General features: G+C 33.6%; 1 protein-coding gene across 1 annotated transcript; it reads left to right on the forward strand.

Annotated features, from left to right (window-relative positions):
- Positions 1-1,270: 1,270 nt before the first annotated feature.
- On the forward strand, positions 1,271-11,752 carry LOC142974346 (lipopolysaccharide-induced tumor necrosis factor-alpha factor homolog). The gene is made up of 3 exons (XM_076116615.1): positions 1,271-1,422; positions 5,735-5,876; positions 11,258-11,752. Exons 2-3 carry the CDS (start codon positions 5,743-5,745, stop codon positions 11,358-11,360), a joined length of 237 nt encoding a protein of 78 aa, XP_075972730.1. The 5' UTR covers positions 1,271-1,422; positions 5,735-5,742; the 3' UTR covers positions 11,361-11,752.
- Positions 11,753-16,412: the final 4,660 nt, after the last annotated feature.

Here is a 16,412-nt window from a genome sequence, read left to right on the forward strand (position 1 = left end):
AAAAGCGATTTAGATGAAATTTTGTACAACGATAGTTAGAGACCCGATGAAAGATATAGGATATTTTTTATACCGAAAATCCTATGTGAACGAGAACTATGCGGTTATTAAGCCATATGAAGACGAGTTAGTAAACACCTACATACCTATATGGAATCTCAAACGAGTAAACAGGTTTTTACGTTACGTCACATTCATTTCTCAGTAGAGTTAAATGACTTAAATATAGCAAAGTTCTGTATATTTGTATAGTCATATAGAATATCTTAGACACTTTTAAGTTTGCCTGATTGTGATGTTCGCTTGCGACATTATCTATAGACAACTAAGCTGTAAATAAAGGTCTTTTTACATGTCATCGATTGTTCTGCGATCTGCAATTAGCTCGTTCATGTGATTTGACTAAAAGAATTAGAGTTAAAAAAACCCTTATTACTGGAGTTATTTCATTTGATGTTCGTAAGTTTATATTTTTTTATATCTGGCATTCCTTAACGTAACCGTAGTTTTACTAATACTTACATGTCTCCAAAAACTTAAAATGTCTTTACCTAAAATTAACTTTAACCAAGAAAGATTTTTATAAAAGATCGATATTTTAACCAAGTAAACCTAGATTTTACAACGTTTAGTTTGCGTTTATTTAAAAAACAAAGGCATTTTAAAACCTAGTTAGTTAAAAATAATAAAAATAAAATTAATTACCATAGAAGTTGACCGCACTAGTAAAATGTTGAATCACATGGAAATAGGTTATCTTCAATCAACAGAATGTCACGCAAGTTAATACAGCTGACCACCACCCACTGGCACTTGCTAACTTCATTTAAACGGATTTTCCTTGAATTTCTACAAAGGTTTTTCTACTTGTAAGTACTTTTAAACTGGTTTTGTTATTTTTCTTTGAAGTAATTTAGACACATAGAAAATCACCACGTTAGGTATTGAATACAATAGTAAAACCACGGGAGAGACCTTTGCCCAGCAGTGGGAAATTGGATTATAATATTAATAATAATATTTTATATTTCTTTGAGATTTTTGTCGTAATGGTGCTTTTGATATAGTGTATTACTTTGTAAAGTGCGTAAACAAAACATCCATGATTGGTTAAGTAATTTGATGACGTCAGAATTCACAATGGCATAGTTAAGTAATCTAATAAAATGCATAGAATCGTTTTCTCTTTTCTTTCTTCCGCGATGTTGGTGACAGAGCATTATCGAAAGTAAGCGTACTAGTGCGAGGCAACCATAACGGATGACTCACTTTGCTACCAAAGAGTACTAATGACTCGGGCTCAGCCAACTAGAAATGGTACATCGTACGCCAGTTGTATGTTGATATCGTTTGAGTGTGCTCGCGCTGTGCCGTTGTAAAAAAAACATATATATTTTTACTTCCTATTACAATCTTTTTAAGGTGAGTACTTCTTAATACTTTATTTCCTTAACTGTGATTTTTATTGACGAAATATTTACGTATTCATATAACCAGTTAATCTATTTTTTTTCAACACTTACAATATATCTACCTACGTCTTGATGTAAGATTTAAGGCAAAAATGTAGGTATAATTTGCCGATGTTGTTCTAAGATGTTACACGATAGATACATAGTTATGTTCGTCGTTAGTAACCACATTTTGTTTCATAATGTTTTGCTTGCCGGTTACCTTGAACGGACGTGGGTTTACAACAACAGGTGTCGAGATACTAACTGCGAATTCTCGCGAATTTTAACCAATGAGGTTTGATAATCAAGTTATGGAATGTGTACTATTAATTCTCTTTAATAGGTTATTATAAATTAGGGCGTGACCCGAAACAGTATATCGGTTATCATAGCTAGGATTATGCTTACTCGTGCGTGCTAGATATTTATAATCTCTCACGGTCAGCCATAATGTTTTTTTTCATGTATGCCATGCTGCAAATTCTCAAGATGTTGTTTTTTTGTTTATTTATAGTCGCTCTAGACTTGCCGGTCTTTAGTGTTTAGGAACAGATGGAATGTATTGAACTATTTTGGTGTAAAACGTGACAGCTGAAATCTGAAGGTCCTTTAGCTAGACCTGTATTCAGTTTCAACAATATTTTGATAACTGCTTTTTACAAACCTTTTTAAGTAATAATCTTTGTCGTTATTGATGCGTGTCAAAGGGTAGTTAGGAAGTTTGCTTTTTGAGTTCTTAAGATAGTAGACGCAATTTTGATTAATCTTTGGTTTTTTTTCGCACATCACCTTCCTACAATCAGTGGACTGAAATATGACTGATTTTAATTAACTTCTGAATAACCTAAATTGGTATGAGCAATAAGCTAGCTATTCTATAGTACGTTTGGTAAATAACACACAGTAGCAGATCGGAACAGAAATTGTTATTAACATTTAGGTTTATAATTATAGAATATTATTATAACGATGACTCGTAAAATCATAATAATCATGTGACAGACTAATCAAATTAGTTTTTCTTGGAAATATATACATTAGGAACGTAGGCATGTGGTATTAAGTATGCATGTTTATAGACGCTGTAGTTGTCACGCAATTATGAAGGTAGTTCCAAGTTTTTTTAATAACACACGTCATAACGCTTTTTACAATATTATTAATATTAATCCTAGACTTTACCCTCAAATCTTTTGGCTGAAAATAATGACTATTGTTACTTATAATACCATGCGGAATAGGTTAAATACTGTTTACGTTTGATCCCGGTTCTTCAAATACAATCATTATGCCAAATTTAATGAAAAATTAGTTCAGTGGTTAAGTCATCAAAGCGACGGACAGGTCTTCGCAATTATTATATTAGTTTTTTAGGAGTACACAGCCATTTTTTTCATCATGTTCACCAAAAACAGTTAATAATATGTATCGTTAAGGACCATATTTGATGTGGTCGAAAGAATTTTTATTAGTTTATTTTTATATAAACGTTAAACAATTCAGTTCTCGATCAATATTCATGTCACATTTCGATAAAGCGATAAAATGTTATGTCAAAGGCGCTTTCAAGGCCAATGTCTATTTATCCCACAATCGTCTACAAGATTGATGAATTGTGACTTACCCCCGGTTTCTGAGGTACATTTAGCAGTAGTTTATCCATTCAATAGCGTTTTTTAATATGAGTTAACGCTATTGAATAGATAAACTACCGTTTTTTTTTTAAACACGGATTGGGAACGTTTTTTTATAGGTCAATGATTATTTAGTAATAGGCTTGTTTTTTGATCTTGGACGTGACTGACAACTTTGAGGTCACGAGTTCGTTTCCGGGTCAAACAAAATGTTATTTTGATTATAGTAAAAAAAGTAAATAGTAACCTTATTGTCTTCGCCTGGCTTCAAAATGTAGATTAAGTGACAGAAATGTAAATACGGTCCTTTTTTAACTTAAAGATATACCTGTGCTATGAGACTAACAGGATAAAATGGTAAAAAGTGGAAATTACCTTAGTACATAAATACACAACGTCATTCAAACTGTGGATCATTTCCTTGTTACAGTGAATGAAATTGCATAAAATCGTTTTCCCTATAAACAAATGCAGTACATTTAACCGAGGTTCAAGGTGACAATAAAATCATAAAATTAGTACGTTATAGGACATAAAACGCGCTACATTTGTTTCTTTTTACAATTGGTAAAGCCCGATACTATTATAAGTGTTAGTTTTGTATTTATTTACTCATCTATAAAATAAAAGCTATGTTTTTCCCTCGTATCTTGTATGTTAGTTTGTTATGACAGTGATTGTTATTTTAGTGATAAAATTAGACATACGAGTACTTAGGTCGAAGATTGTATTATTAATGTCTTAATCAACATTGTCTTCTAACCTATCTCTTAAAATATTTAAAATTAAATTTACTAATAAAATTATTATTCAAGAATGCTTTTATTATATACAACTAACTTATATCTTAAAACCCACTAGATAATTCTGTTCATACCATAATTATTAAAGAAAATAATTATTTCATGGAAACATTGCAATTAACTAATGAACTAGCGGCACTGAAAGGTCACTGTGTAGGTAAACTAGGTACTATACTTGTGGAGGACAACTAAAGGGATGGGCTCGGTATCGCGTGGGTAAAGCAATAAACCTATTTTAAGAATTTTAATACTACTGATGGTAAAGTCAATGTTGTTCGCGACAAAATGAGACTGATATCACCAATGTCATTTAGGAGACTTAGGACATCAGCAGTGCGATTTTCTACAGTCGGTACTAGTTACGGTACGGTAGTACGGTAGGACAGTTAAAATGTACTACAAAAATAATCCTTATGGCGCCCGCTAGAGGCGCTGATCAGATTTTCATACATCATTTTTCCCAAAATACCTTTTTATCGATAGTCGATAGTGGTAAGAATCGCCTTTCAGAAGTGCGATCTCCTACAATCGGTACAGGTGCCGCCAAATAACTAACATTTCCATTGCATTTTGATCAACCCATAGGAGGAACAGTTAATTCTGCTCTGCATTGGGTCTATGTTCAGTCTGCTTTATACAACAACTATTTGTGTTCGAGTTGTTGATAAATTTACTTTAATTTAAAAATAGTTTCATAGGAATACGTTAGGGGCGCTGATGTTTCACGTACGATAGTGGATAGGAAATAGTCTCTGTTTTTCAAATTGATGTTTAGGTACCAAGTTTTCGTGTCAATGTCAATGGTCGCACCGCATGTGATATTATTATGGATCTGTGAAAGTATTATACGCTCCATACTTAAGTGTAATTGTATAGATTTCTTTATGATGATTTATCATATACATAATACATTACTTCCTAGTGTGACGAGCAATTATTTTAAGTGTGATCGTCATGTGTTTATGTCTAAATTTCTTTATATTTAGATGTTATAACTGACATCAACAATTTTTTTTATAGTTCTTCAAACACTTACTTTGCTAAACGTAATGCAAACTGCTGGTTAAAAATGTTAACGAACTTTTCTAACACATTTACAAATGTTAGGGAACTGTTAGATACGGTAAGGAATTTTTGAAAGAGTTTAAATTAAATTTACTTACATTACGTAGAACATGTAATCATTTTTTAACATTGTGATACTGTTTCTTAAAAAGTGTTTACTAACGTTTGTTAACATTGGAAACAGCAGCGTAGTGTAATTCACCCAGTACACTTGGCGATAAGTTTTGTCGCCGTCTTGTTCAATCTCCCGTTACGACCCGTTAGAATTTCTATGACGTCATTATATTATCAGTATAATGACCAATGAATAGTAAAATTATCTTACTAGTCGAGTTCAGTTAACTGTCATTCCAAGGTTACAATAGGTTTTTAATTGCTCACGTTAAATAAGAATTAAAATAATATTACTGGCTAGTAAGTTATCTAAGCACTACCAAGAAACGATGATTAGGAAATCATCTATTTTGGTGCACCTAAGAAATTATGAACTTTGGTATCAAAAAGTATCCACCATTCGGCCATAATGTTGTTCCTGAATTCTCTATCAAAAATTCTCAGCGATTGCTCGGAGTATGAGTGCAGGAGTTATAGACAGTCTCACTGAGTGTTAAGAATGGTGAAGTAGGGGAAGTTAAAACCTAATAGAATTGTTCACACGACACAAACTGATGATCAACCATTTTATGTCTTACATTTTTATTAATCAAGAAGAGTACAAACGTAAAACTATTTTTAAAAATTCTATTAACAATTAAAATATGTTTGTTTCTCTTTACAGATAACAAAATGAATATCGTACCAGTTGGCCCCGATCCCTCCCAGGTCACCTGCCCCTCATGTAGGGCGGTGATCGTCACAAAGGTACAGAGGAAGGCCACGACAAAGACTCACGTCATTGCACTTCTACTGTGTCTATTTCTGTAAGTAAAATACTTTTTAATTACTTTTAATGATAATAAGTGCGGTTACGACTTTTTGATACTGCAATTTATACTCGTATCAATTTAGAAGTCTAAGTTCCTTAGCATAGCGATCTAAGCGCTAGTCAATTTAAAAAAAAACGTCCAAATTGCGCTATTCTTTAAAGTTGGTTGGTACAATCTAAACTCAAGCTAAAATAATTTAAATTATTCTACAAAAATAATTCCAATAGTTCCCGCTAGAGGCGCTGATCTGATTTCTGTACCAAATTTCTCGAAAGCTAGTCAGTTGTCGATTATCGATATTAGTAATGAATGCGCTACTGTGAATCGGTGCCTACATCGTATTTATAAGTAAATGTACGTATATTTTAAAGTGCATGATTTCAGCGGCTATTTTAATCGCTGTATTGTACAATGTGTTCATAGTTATCGTGTTATTCAGTTTTTATCAGAGTACAAACATGATTTGATAACAATATTTACAATGAAACACTCAGTGCATGTAGCGTTTATTTTTCATATCACTTAAAACTGGCATACTTTACCTCTAAGTGGTAGTGGAATTAAATGCATATTTGCATGCAAAACGCATCCCACTAATATTATAATGCGAAAGTTTGTAAGAATGTATGTATGGATGTTTGTTACTCTTTCACGCAAATACTACTCAACCGATTACGATGAAATTTGGTATAAAGGTAGCTGAAGACTCAGAATAACAATTAGGCTATTATATCCCGGAGTTCCCGAAGGACCGGGATTTACACGGGAAGGGTTTCCACGCGGACGAAGTCGTGGGCGGCCTCTAGTACATAATAATTATGACGCCTTAACAGAATATGCCTTACGGAGATGGAATTATTGTACTCTAATTGTTTATAGCCTATATTATTAAAGTTACTTTTCACACCGGGAAACCTTTTCAGGCAGACATAGTCGCTTGCAGAAGTTAGTGATGTAAGCTGACAAAACAATTGACAGTCAGCCGTACGAGTTATACATGTTATGTAAAGACTGTAGTGACAATTAAAATAATGAGCCACTCGTAATTAACACAGCAATATAATCAACATTAATTACTGAAATGCGGGCGTGTCCACTGTTTATTTAAAGAAATGTGATCATGTAAAAACCGTGCTAGTCTTGATTGACAGACAGACTTCGACTGGTAGACTTTACCTTACCGTTTCATTCGAGATAACGAATCACAAATTCATACGTTGAAGTAGAAAAGGTACTATCATATTATTAATGCAAAAGTTTTAGTATGGATAACATAAGTATAGATAGATGTATGTTTGTTACTTTTACAGAACTACTGGACAGATTTAACTCTGATAGCTTATAACCTGAATTAACTCATAGGATACTTTTTAAACCGGTAAACATTTTCACGCGAATGAAGTCAGGAGCAGAAACCAGTATTTTATATTTGTAAACAATACATTTGTTTACTCATTGAATTAATCAGAATCTGTAGAAAAACATTCGTGGTGATAATGACACATAATACAAACATACATGCATTCTGACATTGAACTCAACATTGACATTAGTCGTATCAGATTATTGGCATGCAATATGTTGGCGTCTGTTTTGTATGTTTGTCACCAACATGTCTGTCTGTCTAAGTATGTAGGTATAGCATATTTGTCATTTACTTTTCATGTTTAATGTCTAGAGCGAACGGCAACAGTACTAGAAAAGAGTGTTCGATTTAGATGCGCCTAAATGTTTAGAAGTAGAGGGACTTCATTCGCATGATACAAATTTCTTGTGTTTCGTTCTGGGGTAAAAAGTATTATATGTGTTAAACTTATTTGAAATATCTGTCTGCCAATTTAAATCAAAATTTAGGCAGTAGGTAGTTTCTGCGTGAAAATATTTTTTTGTATTTATATATAAACACTAGCGGCCTGCGTCTGGTTTACCGGGATAACTTTAACAAATCGTGCACTTAAATCTTTTCATTTTCTCGGGATGGTTCTAACTATTGGTAAGAATAAGATTTTGAGTTTATCGCGACAGTCAGACAAATGCGGAGAGGGGATGAGTAGGGGATATTAGAAGTAAAAAATTACACATATTTTTACGTCTCTAGTCTTTTAATAGGTAGTGGGACCAGGGAAATACAAATAAATTCAAATGTATTTTTACACGTGTATGTGTATAGAAAAATGCTGACAGTAGGTTTATATACGATAATGTACTGACGTAGGCGTAGTCATTGGAATTAGCTATTATCTTGCCACTCAATGTACTTCTCTTTTGTACTAACAATAGGCACCGGATTTTCCTCTTATACCTAATATTTTTAATTACACCATTTAATATTATACAAATACATGGAATTATAAAAAGGAATAAAACCTATTAATTTGTTTAACTAAATTTAGTTCTTACAAATAGAATTACCTGTAGTAAAATTTGTTCTTTGGAGATAAAGTTCTTTCTGTTAGTAAGAGGATTTTGAAAACTGTTTTATTCGTTTCGGAGATAATACTCTACAAACAGCTAAAGTCTAATCATACTTTGTCTGACTCAGTAATTAATGCCAAGACCTCGTGATCAGCAGTCGTAGACACAAGTACATACTGCTATTAATGTAATAAAACTCGTATCTATTTCTATGAAACATACCTGTCTAGTAAGATACCTAGTATATCTAGTACACTAAAGAATGCGCTTACTATCCTCTTTTTCGTTTTTAATTCCTTTTGTATGTTGTATATATCTTTGTTAAGTTTTAGCATAGTTTCAATAATTTTGTAATTAATATGGAAATGGTAGAATCTGTATGTAGATGCCCTAGAAAGACATATACATACAGATCATATCGGTGATGTCTTGCAAAAAGGTGAGGTTCGTAGTACGCGTAACTGGCGGTCTAGTGGCAAGATGAAGCAAGGGAAGTTGGTGAAGATTGTACCCAGTGGCGTCATCAAGTCTTCTATGACAAAAAGGCGTGATTTGATGAATAGATTGTAAATTTTATATTCTTTAAGTTATATCTAGTAAATAATAAAATAAGTTAAACGAAAAAAAAAACAATTCCACAAAATACCAAAGTACTAATACGTCGTCAGTTTGGCTCTCGACGTTCGGCTTAGAAATAAAAATAGTTTCTAGGTCTACAATTTTCAATCACCGATATTTTTAGACACCAATACTGATTAATTTATGTTCTTGTATGGAGCGACATTAATGGCTAATACAGCGGTACAAAACACTTTAGTTAATGTATTTAACACTTGAGAGTCAAGGTTAAAATAATTTCTGCCTAGAACAAGATTAAGGCTAGATTAAGTTTGCAGTACCTCGATTCTCTACCACTATCGACAACCGGCTAGCTATCGACATTTTGACATTAAGAATGTACTGCCAAAAAGTCTTTACGACACCCGTCAGAGGCGCTGATCAAATTTTCAAACAAAATTTCTCGATGACAGGTCGGTTGTCGGTAGTCGATAGTAGTAGAGAATCGACCTTCAGATAATGTGACGTTTGTCCAAATACCATTTGTCAACCAATTACTTAATTGCATAAGACACATGATTGCTTAGGATACAGGTCTTAAACGCTATACGAATACAATCTACAAAGTTTTATAATTATAAACACGTCATAATTCCGTTTGTTAAGTTAACCCATACTTAACCAGAAGAGGAAGCATTGGTCGTTATACAATATATTTGTCTGGATATTGTGTTGATTTTATATCAAAAGAAGTTCAAACGGGACATCCTTTATCAGGCAATAAATTGTAAAGATTGATGCGTCTGGGACGAATGAATGTCAGCTTTGTCAGTCTGCAAAAAGCAATGCCATATATTTTGCGGGTTGAAGTTATAAGGAATAGTTCATAATTGGTTTCCTCACCGTCTTATAAGTGATGTTGGTAGCTTAGGAAGGACAGATAAGTTACTCTTTCAAGCAGGACATCGATAGGTAAAATACATATATGCAGAACCAGTTTCTGCCCGCAACTTCGTCCGCGCTAAAACATTTTTCGAGAAATAGGATATGCCAAGCTGTACCAAATTTCATTAAAGTCCGTCCATTAGCCACAGTGAAAGAGTATCAAACATACATCTATCCATACTTATCATACCAGCGAAATGTAAAATCTTTAGGGTACTTTACTTTAGATTTTTTACTTTAGTTTTTATACTTTACTTTAGTTTCAATATGTTTCATACATTCATGAAATATTCAGCTTTGTAAAACAGTATGTAATCTGTACAACGTATTATCACACTTTGGTTGTGTAACAAGGGAAACCGACGTTCACCCACGCTAGATATTATTATAATTTTAAGAGCAATACACATTGAGAATGTGCTATTATAAATATTTGTGCGAAGCGCTTCTAATTTCGTCTCCCTGCGTCATCGATTTAATTATTGTTCGACTTTTGGTTTAGATCAAAAAACTATCATAGATACTGAGTCTATTTTTACTTCCTCTTGAAATTACCCCTCTATTATCCCCATATCTTTGGAAGAGATTTATTATCACTCTCAACTACTGTAGTGTAGTTTCATTGGGCTGATTGTAGACTTAAATCAAGTCTGACTTGAGACAGTCTTACATAATCGTCTTAAGTAAATTTTCAGTCTTGTCTCACCTTGTCAAGTCTGTCGTTATGACATTTTTGTTAAGTTATCGAACAACAAAACCATCTCGATTTAATTATTTGGCTTGTGCCGATCGGGTTCACTTACACATATTATATGATTAACGCCGAACCGAATATGAGTGTGTGAATAATCATTACTTATGTATCTGTTTAGTCTTAGATATTTTAAAAAGGGCATCAAAGTGTGGCCGACCGATTACGATTGGCGCGTCGCCGGTCGTCTAACATTTTGTCACAACAAGTGCATGTGTACCGGACACGTGCATGCGGAGATGAAATTCTAGGAGCGGACAACCGCAGGCCGCAACACTTTCGCTATCTATGAAAGCGGCAAGATTCATATAAACCTCCTACTGTTACTACCGGTACCGGTTACTTGCGGTTTGCGGTCGCCCTTTCTAGGGTGTCTCTTTACTTCGATATAGTACAATAGTAGGTACTTATACGAGACTAATGTCTTTTGTGTTGTATGCATTTCTTTAAAATTTTGTAACGTCACGCCTGTTAAACGCCTGATAATATCGACAGAGAATAATGTATAAGAGTAATGAGCTCAGAAGTCTCATCTAAAAGGAGGGGAGCTTATTGCCATGTTACAATATGCCACGGCTAGACTATTTACTACTGAAACGTATTCCAAAACAAATTAGGAAAAATCCAATAGCTTCTTGCCTGACCTGGAAACAGAACCCTCGATTTCGTGATTTGCATTTGAATAACGTATGTTTTTTTGTTCTAGGTGCTGGCCGTGCGTCTGCGTTCCTTACTGCACGGACTCATGTCAGAATGCCGACCACTACTGCCCCAACTGTAATTCCTACCTAGGAACCTATCAGCGATAAGCACCGGAAGATCTAAACGAAACATTTTCTATTAATTAGCTCTTAAAACTGTATATTACTATATAAAGTTCATATTATTATTAATTCTGTGGAGTGTTCCGCATCACTGCATTCCCACATTTTATAGTCAAAACGTCCCATTGTTGGGACAAAATGACGTTTTCTCAATACTACTTAAATACATAAAGTCCGCCCTTTTCTTCAAAAGGGTCTAGAGAACTGTTGTATTCTACAAGTTTGGTGCAAATTACATATAAAGTTTATATAATTCCGTATTAGCTTGTACACATTGCATTTGAGTGCCTACACTTTATACGTGTGTATTTATTTTTGTATGATTAAAATAAGTATAATTAAGATATTTTTTATAAAGAATAAAGTCATTAATACGTTATGATGTATTACTTCTGAACTGATAACTTTTTAATGGTGCGTACACACAACATAACACTTTAATGTATGATAACAAGTTATTAAGAATTTGTATGTTATATTTTATTATAAAGTTTGTACGCACCATAAGGCATATACAAAAAAATCTATTAGGTACCTATGATTAAAATAAGTGCCTACAGAAAATTCCAACGACACATACACATATTTATCTAAATCCCGAGTGTCAAATAATACAAAAATTAGTATTTTCAAATTCCTGTTAATTATTTATAGTTTCCTTATAAATTCAATTTTTTTTTCAATCAACCAGGTGTTATTGTAGTTGAGTAATTTAATAGGTATATACACACAATAAATACGTAAATATTTCATAATAGGTATCAATACAATTAATTTAAACGTTCACTGAAGCAATTTACTACTTTCCTTTTATTATCAAAGTATTTTATCTTATCTTTCCAAACAATTTACAAAATATACAATATCTAATCAGTAAATGATACTATGGAGTTACAGTTTTAATACGTTTTATGCGTTTATGTTGCCGGAAAATTATGAAAATACAGATATCTTGTAAATTAAGACACCGAGAAAATAACCTAAAGCTTGCACATTTTACTTTTCTTATTGCGAATTTAATTATTTTCTAAACAATTTCTAAACATAATCATCTAAATAACTATAGCATATAACTCACTAGCTGACCCGCGCAACTTCGCTTGCGTCACATAAAAGAGAATGGGTCAAATTTTTCCCCGATTTTGTAACATTTTTACTGGTACTCTGCTCCTACTGGTCGTAGGGTGATGATATATAGCCTATAACCTTTCTCGATAAATGGGCTATCTAACACTGAAAGAATTTTTCAAATCGGACCAGTAGTTTCTGAGATTAGCGCGTTCAAACAAACAAACAAACTCTTCAGCTTTATAATATTAGTATAGATTTTGGTTACTTTACTTGCAAATTTTTGTTCAACAAATAATATATACTCCGTATACTTGTAAATATATACTCATATAGATAACACACTATTTGAACCCACACACGGCGCTACGGTTATTGCTGCGAGGTGACCACTTTAACCACTACGCCAAACGTGCAGTTTAAATATAAGATAGATATTTAATTTTGCCCTGCATTCAGTGCAATGATCAAGTCTTGTCACATCTCGATAGCAACTACAATTCTGTTCAAACGACGGTTTTTATTGGTATTTGCGTCATCCGTCTATTTCCAACTACCAAATAGGCGTTGCTATGCTAGTCCAATTGGCTTGCTAAATACTCGTGGCTCTGTGCTATATACAATATAAGATTATGTAGTGTTAGGTATTAATAGCTGTTGTACGCGTCTGCTTGACTAGATCGATTTTTAGAATTCTAGCCAACATCAGAAAGCATGATAGACATAACCATTTATTTTGCCATTAACAAAATTGCACATTTTTTTATCGATTACTGTTCCACTGCTGGGCAAAGGGTCTTCTACCGAAGTAAACTAACTCACTTACCCCGGTTTCTGAATACATTTAGCGGTAGTTTATCTATTCAATAGCGTTATTTTTGTATGAGTTTTGAATAGACAAACTGCCGCTAAATGTACTCAAAATCCGGGGGTTAATTGTCTTCATATTCATTACTGACGCCACTTAAGTCTTGTAATCACGTCCATCATAGTAAGATATAAATCGGCATGAAAAATCACCGAACAATTATTTGTTTAAAATATGTCGTATTATTGGAAAATAACGATTTTCTGATTTTCACACACACATACATAAAATCAGGCCATTTTCCTACGAGCCTATTCATAACTAGCAAATGTCTTTATGTATGAAAAACACTTTGAAAGTTTTCATATATTATGTCTAATCAATAACATTATCGTTCAGTTTATGACATATTTATAACAGCTGTAAAATAAGTACAAAACTTAATTTGTACTTATTTTACAGCTGTTCGGTAATCTAGTCCTTGACAAGCGATTCACCGTTTATTACATAGAGACCAACCTTTATTACCTAAGTTATCAATAAAGATATCGATATACCAAGTACAATATTTATCCAGCTGGCAGTGAAACAAATTACCGATTTATAAATTATAATTGTAACGTTCCTCACACCGCATTTGGTTTGCGCCGTCTAAGGCCCAGCGCAGACAGACCGGAATAATCCTCGCGCGGTCTCGAGCATTTTCTTTACGGCTCGCGGATGCTCGAGCATGCTCGCGACTGCTCGGGCCTGCGCTAGGAAAACTTTCTAGGTTACCATTCTTCATTAAACAGGCCAGTTTTCGTGAAAATTCGTCAACGATGGTAGACTGGGCCATGATTATAATTGCTCTTTTGACTGAAGAAGAATAAAAATGACGTTCTCTCTCTTTAAACTCAGTAACAACATTGAAATTTTTCGTACGATGCTCGCGCGTCCTCGAGTATGCGCGGGAATACCCGCGCATCCTCGAGGACGCGCGAGCATTTTTTGTCAGGTTCAAGCAATTATGCACTTTATTTTAATTAATTTAAAGTTGATTTTCAAGTGCGTTAAAAAAATCCTCTCCGCTGCGCTCCTCTTGGTCTGCGCTGACCCTAATCCATATACCTTATTCTGAAAAAAAATCCTAGCCCATTAGTAGGACAGTAATAAGATAGTCAAATGAATTCATAATGAGCATCCTCAATTACTTTCATCAATAAATATGTCATTATGGCGTGTTTGACAGACCTTTTGTGTGTGTGTGTGTGTGTGTGTGTGTGTGTAGGCACTTATCGAAAACGTCAATAAATATATTCGACGATTAAAAAATCTGCAGTAAATAAAGTAAACGGAGACTTAAATAAAAGTCCCAAAAGAGCTCGAATTACTTGAACGTTGAATCGCTAGACTAGAATTCTTGCTATTCAAAATTCAAGCAACAAATTCACTTTAGAACACCACACGAAATCTAAATCCTTCAGTCGTTGCGTAAGTATATAACTTTTTTATGATACGTGACATCACGACGGCGGGGACATAGTAGCGATGGGGGTAGTTCCGCTATAAACTGCGCGAGTGTTTCCGGACATAAAAATATCAGTCACGCGCCTTCGCGTCCGGCCGCGGCGCGGCGCTAGCGGCGCAACGGAACACCGGCCTTTATGTACACGACAGTACCGTAGGGCTGACACTGATATTTATTTATTTGGTAAATATCAAAGGATCTGTTTGATAAATATTTTGGCTTCTGATAAAAAAAGGACGGTTCAAAAAATTGTTTGTACTTATAGCCAATTCTCGTTATTCAGGATTAGGTTGACAATTATTTTGTTGTTTGTTTTTATTTTTTCAAAATCTAAATTATTTACTTCGAACAGACTAATCGCATAACAATAAATTTTTAGTAAATCTCAGCAAGAATTTAATAACTATTGTATTAACAAAATGATATTTGCGGGAAACCCCCAAAGATCATAATAATATTCATTTACGTTTTATTGAGGAAAAATGTATTCATATCGTGTCATACACGCAGACATCGAATGGGTAAATAGCGTACTGCCAAAATAAAGCATATCTTAAACTGCGCTTATTTAAGTATAACTAATTACTTATATCGATAGCACATTCTCGAACTGTTAATATTTTATCAAAACATTCGACCGATAAAGGAAAACAAGCAAACACTTATTTTGAAACAATTACATGCGAAGTATACTCGTTTTTGCTGAAATAAATTTGTGATAATCACATTCTTATACTTTATGTTTGAACAATGGCGTACCTACTCCACTGCTGGACTGAGGAAGGTTCAGGTCTCGGAGCACCGCAGTGGTCAAGTTGGACTTAGCTTCTTTTCACGAGGTTTATTTTTTAATCATAACACAGTAGTTTGCAGAACCGAACGCTTGCTGTATTCCTTAATCGGGTTCGAGTCAAAATCAAATTGTACTTATAATTTTTAAACTAGCGCATGATCAAACGCTGATTATAAAATGGAAATAATCTAACCGAAAAAGTTTAACGAATCTAGATTTGATCATGCTTGAGTTTGGAATTTAATTAAGGGTTGATAAGGGTAGGTTGTAGATTTCATACGAATAAATTTCTGAAAACAACTGAGAAATATCCGTCTGATAAACTGACACTTGTCTAAAAGTGATAAAATAATCGAGTCGAATTCGAATTTGACTGTCAGAAGCAAGCAGGTGACAGATAGGTATTAACAATGATGATGTCATCTATCAATTGACATGATAACGAAATGGTGTTAATCGGTTTCTGCGAAAAGCTGCACTCGACAGTCATTGTATTACAGGCAAAATATAGACTATATGTTTTATCGTCGATATTGAAAGTACATGTATAAATCAGGAGTATTCTTATTTTATTTTATAAGCTTAGATACATCAGAACAATAGAGACAGACTTTTCAATGCAAATAGGGTAGATACAATATAGTAGTTTATGTATTAGTTGTAGTCCAGTCTATATAAAAGATTTTTAGGAGAAAAACCTATGTTCTAATCTCTCTGTTAGGTAATATACGATGAGCTGGCCTTGTTTTGTAGAGCGAAAAAAATATTAATTATGAATCATGTGTTTTCCTGAAACTGTATAGCAAATCTGCTATATAGTTATACTTGTATTTTACTTACTATCAATATACTTTGAAA

This window comes from Anticarsia gemmatalis, chromosome 7, assembly GCF_050436995.1.
Source record: "Anticarsia gemmatalis isolate Benzon Research Colony breed Stoneville strain chromosome 7, ilAntGemm2 primary, whole genome shotgun sequence".
Classification (NCBI taxonomy): domain Eukaryota; kingdom Metazoa; phylum Arthropoda; class Insecta; order Lepidoptera; family Erebidae; genus Anticarsia; species Anticarsia gemmatalis.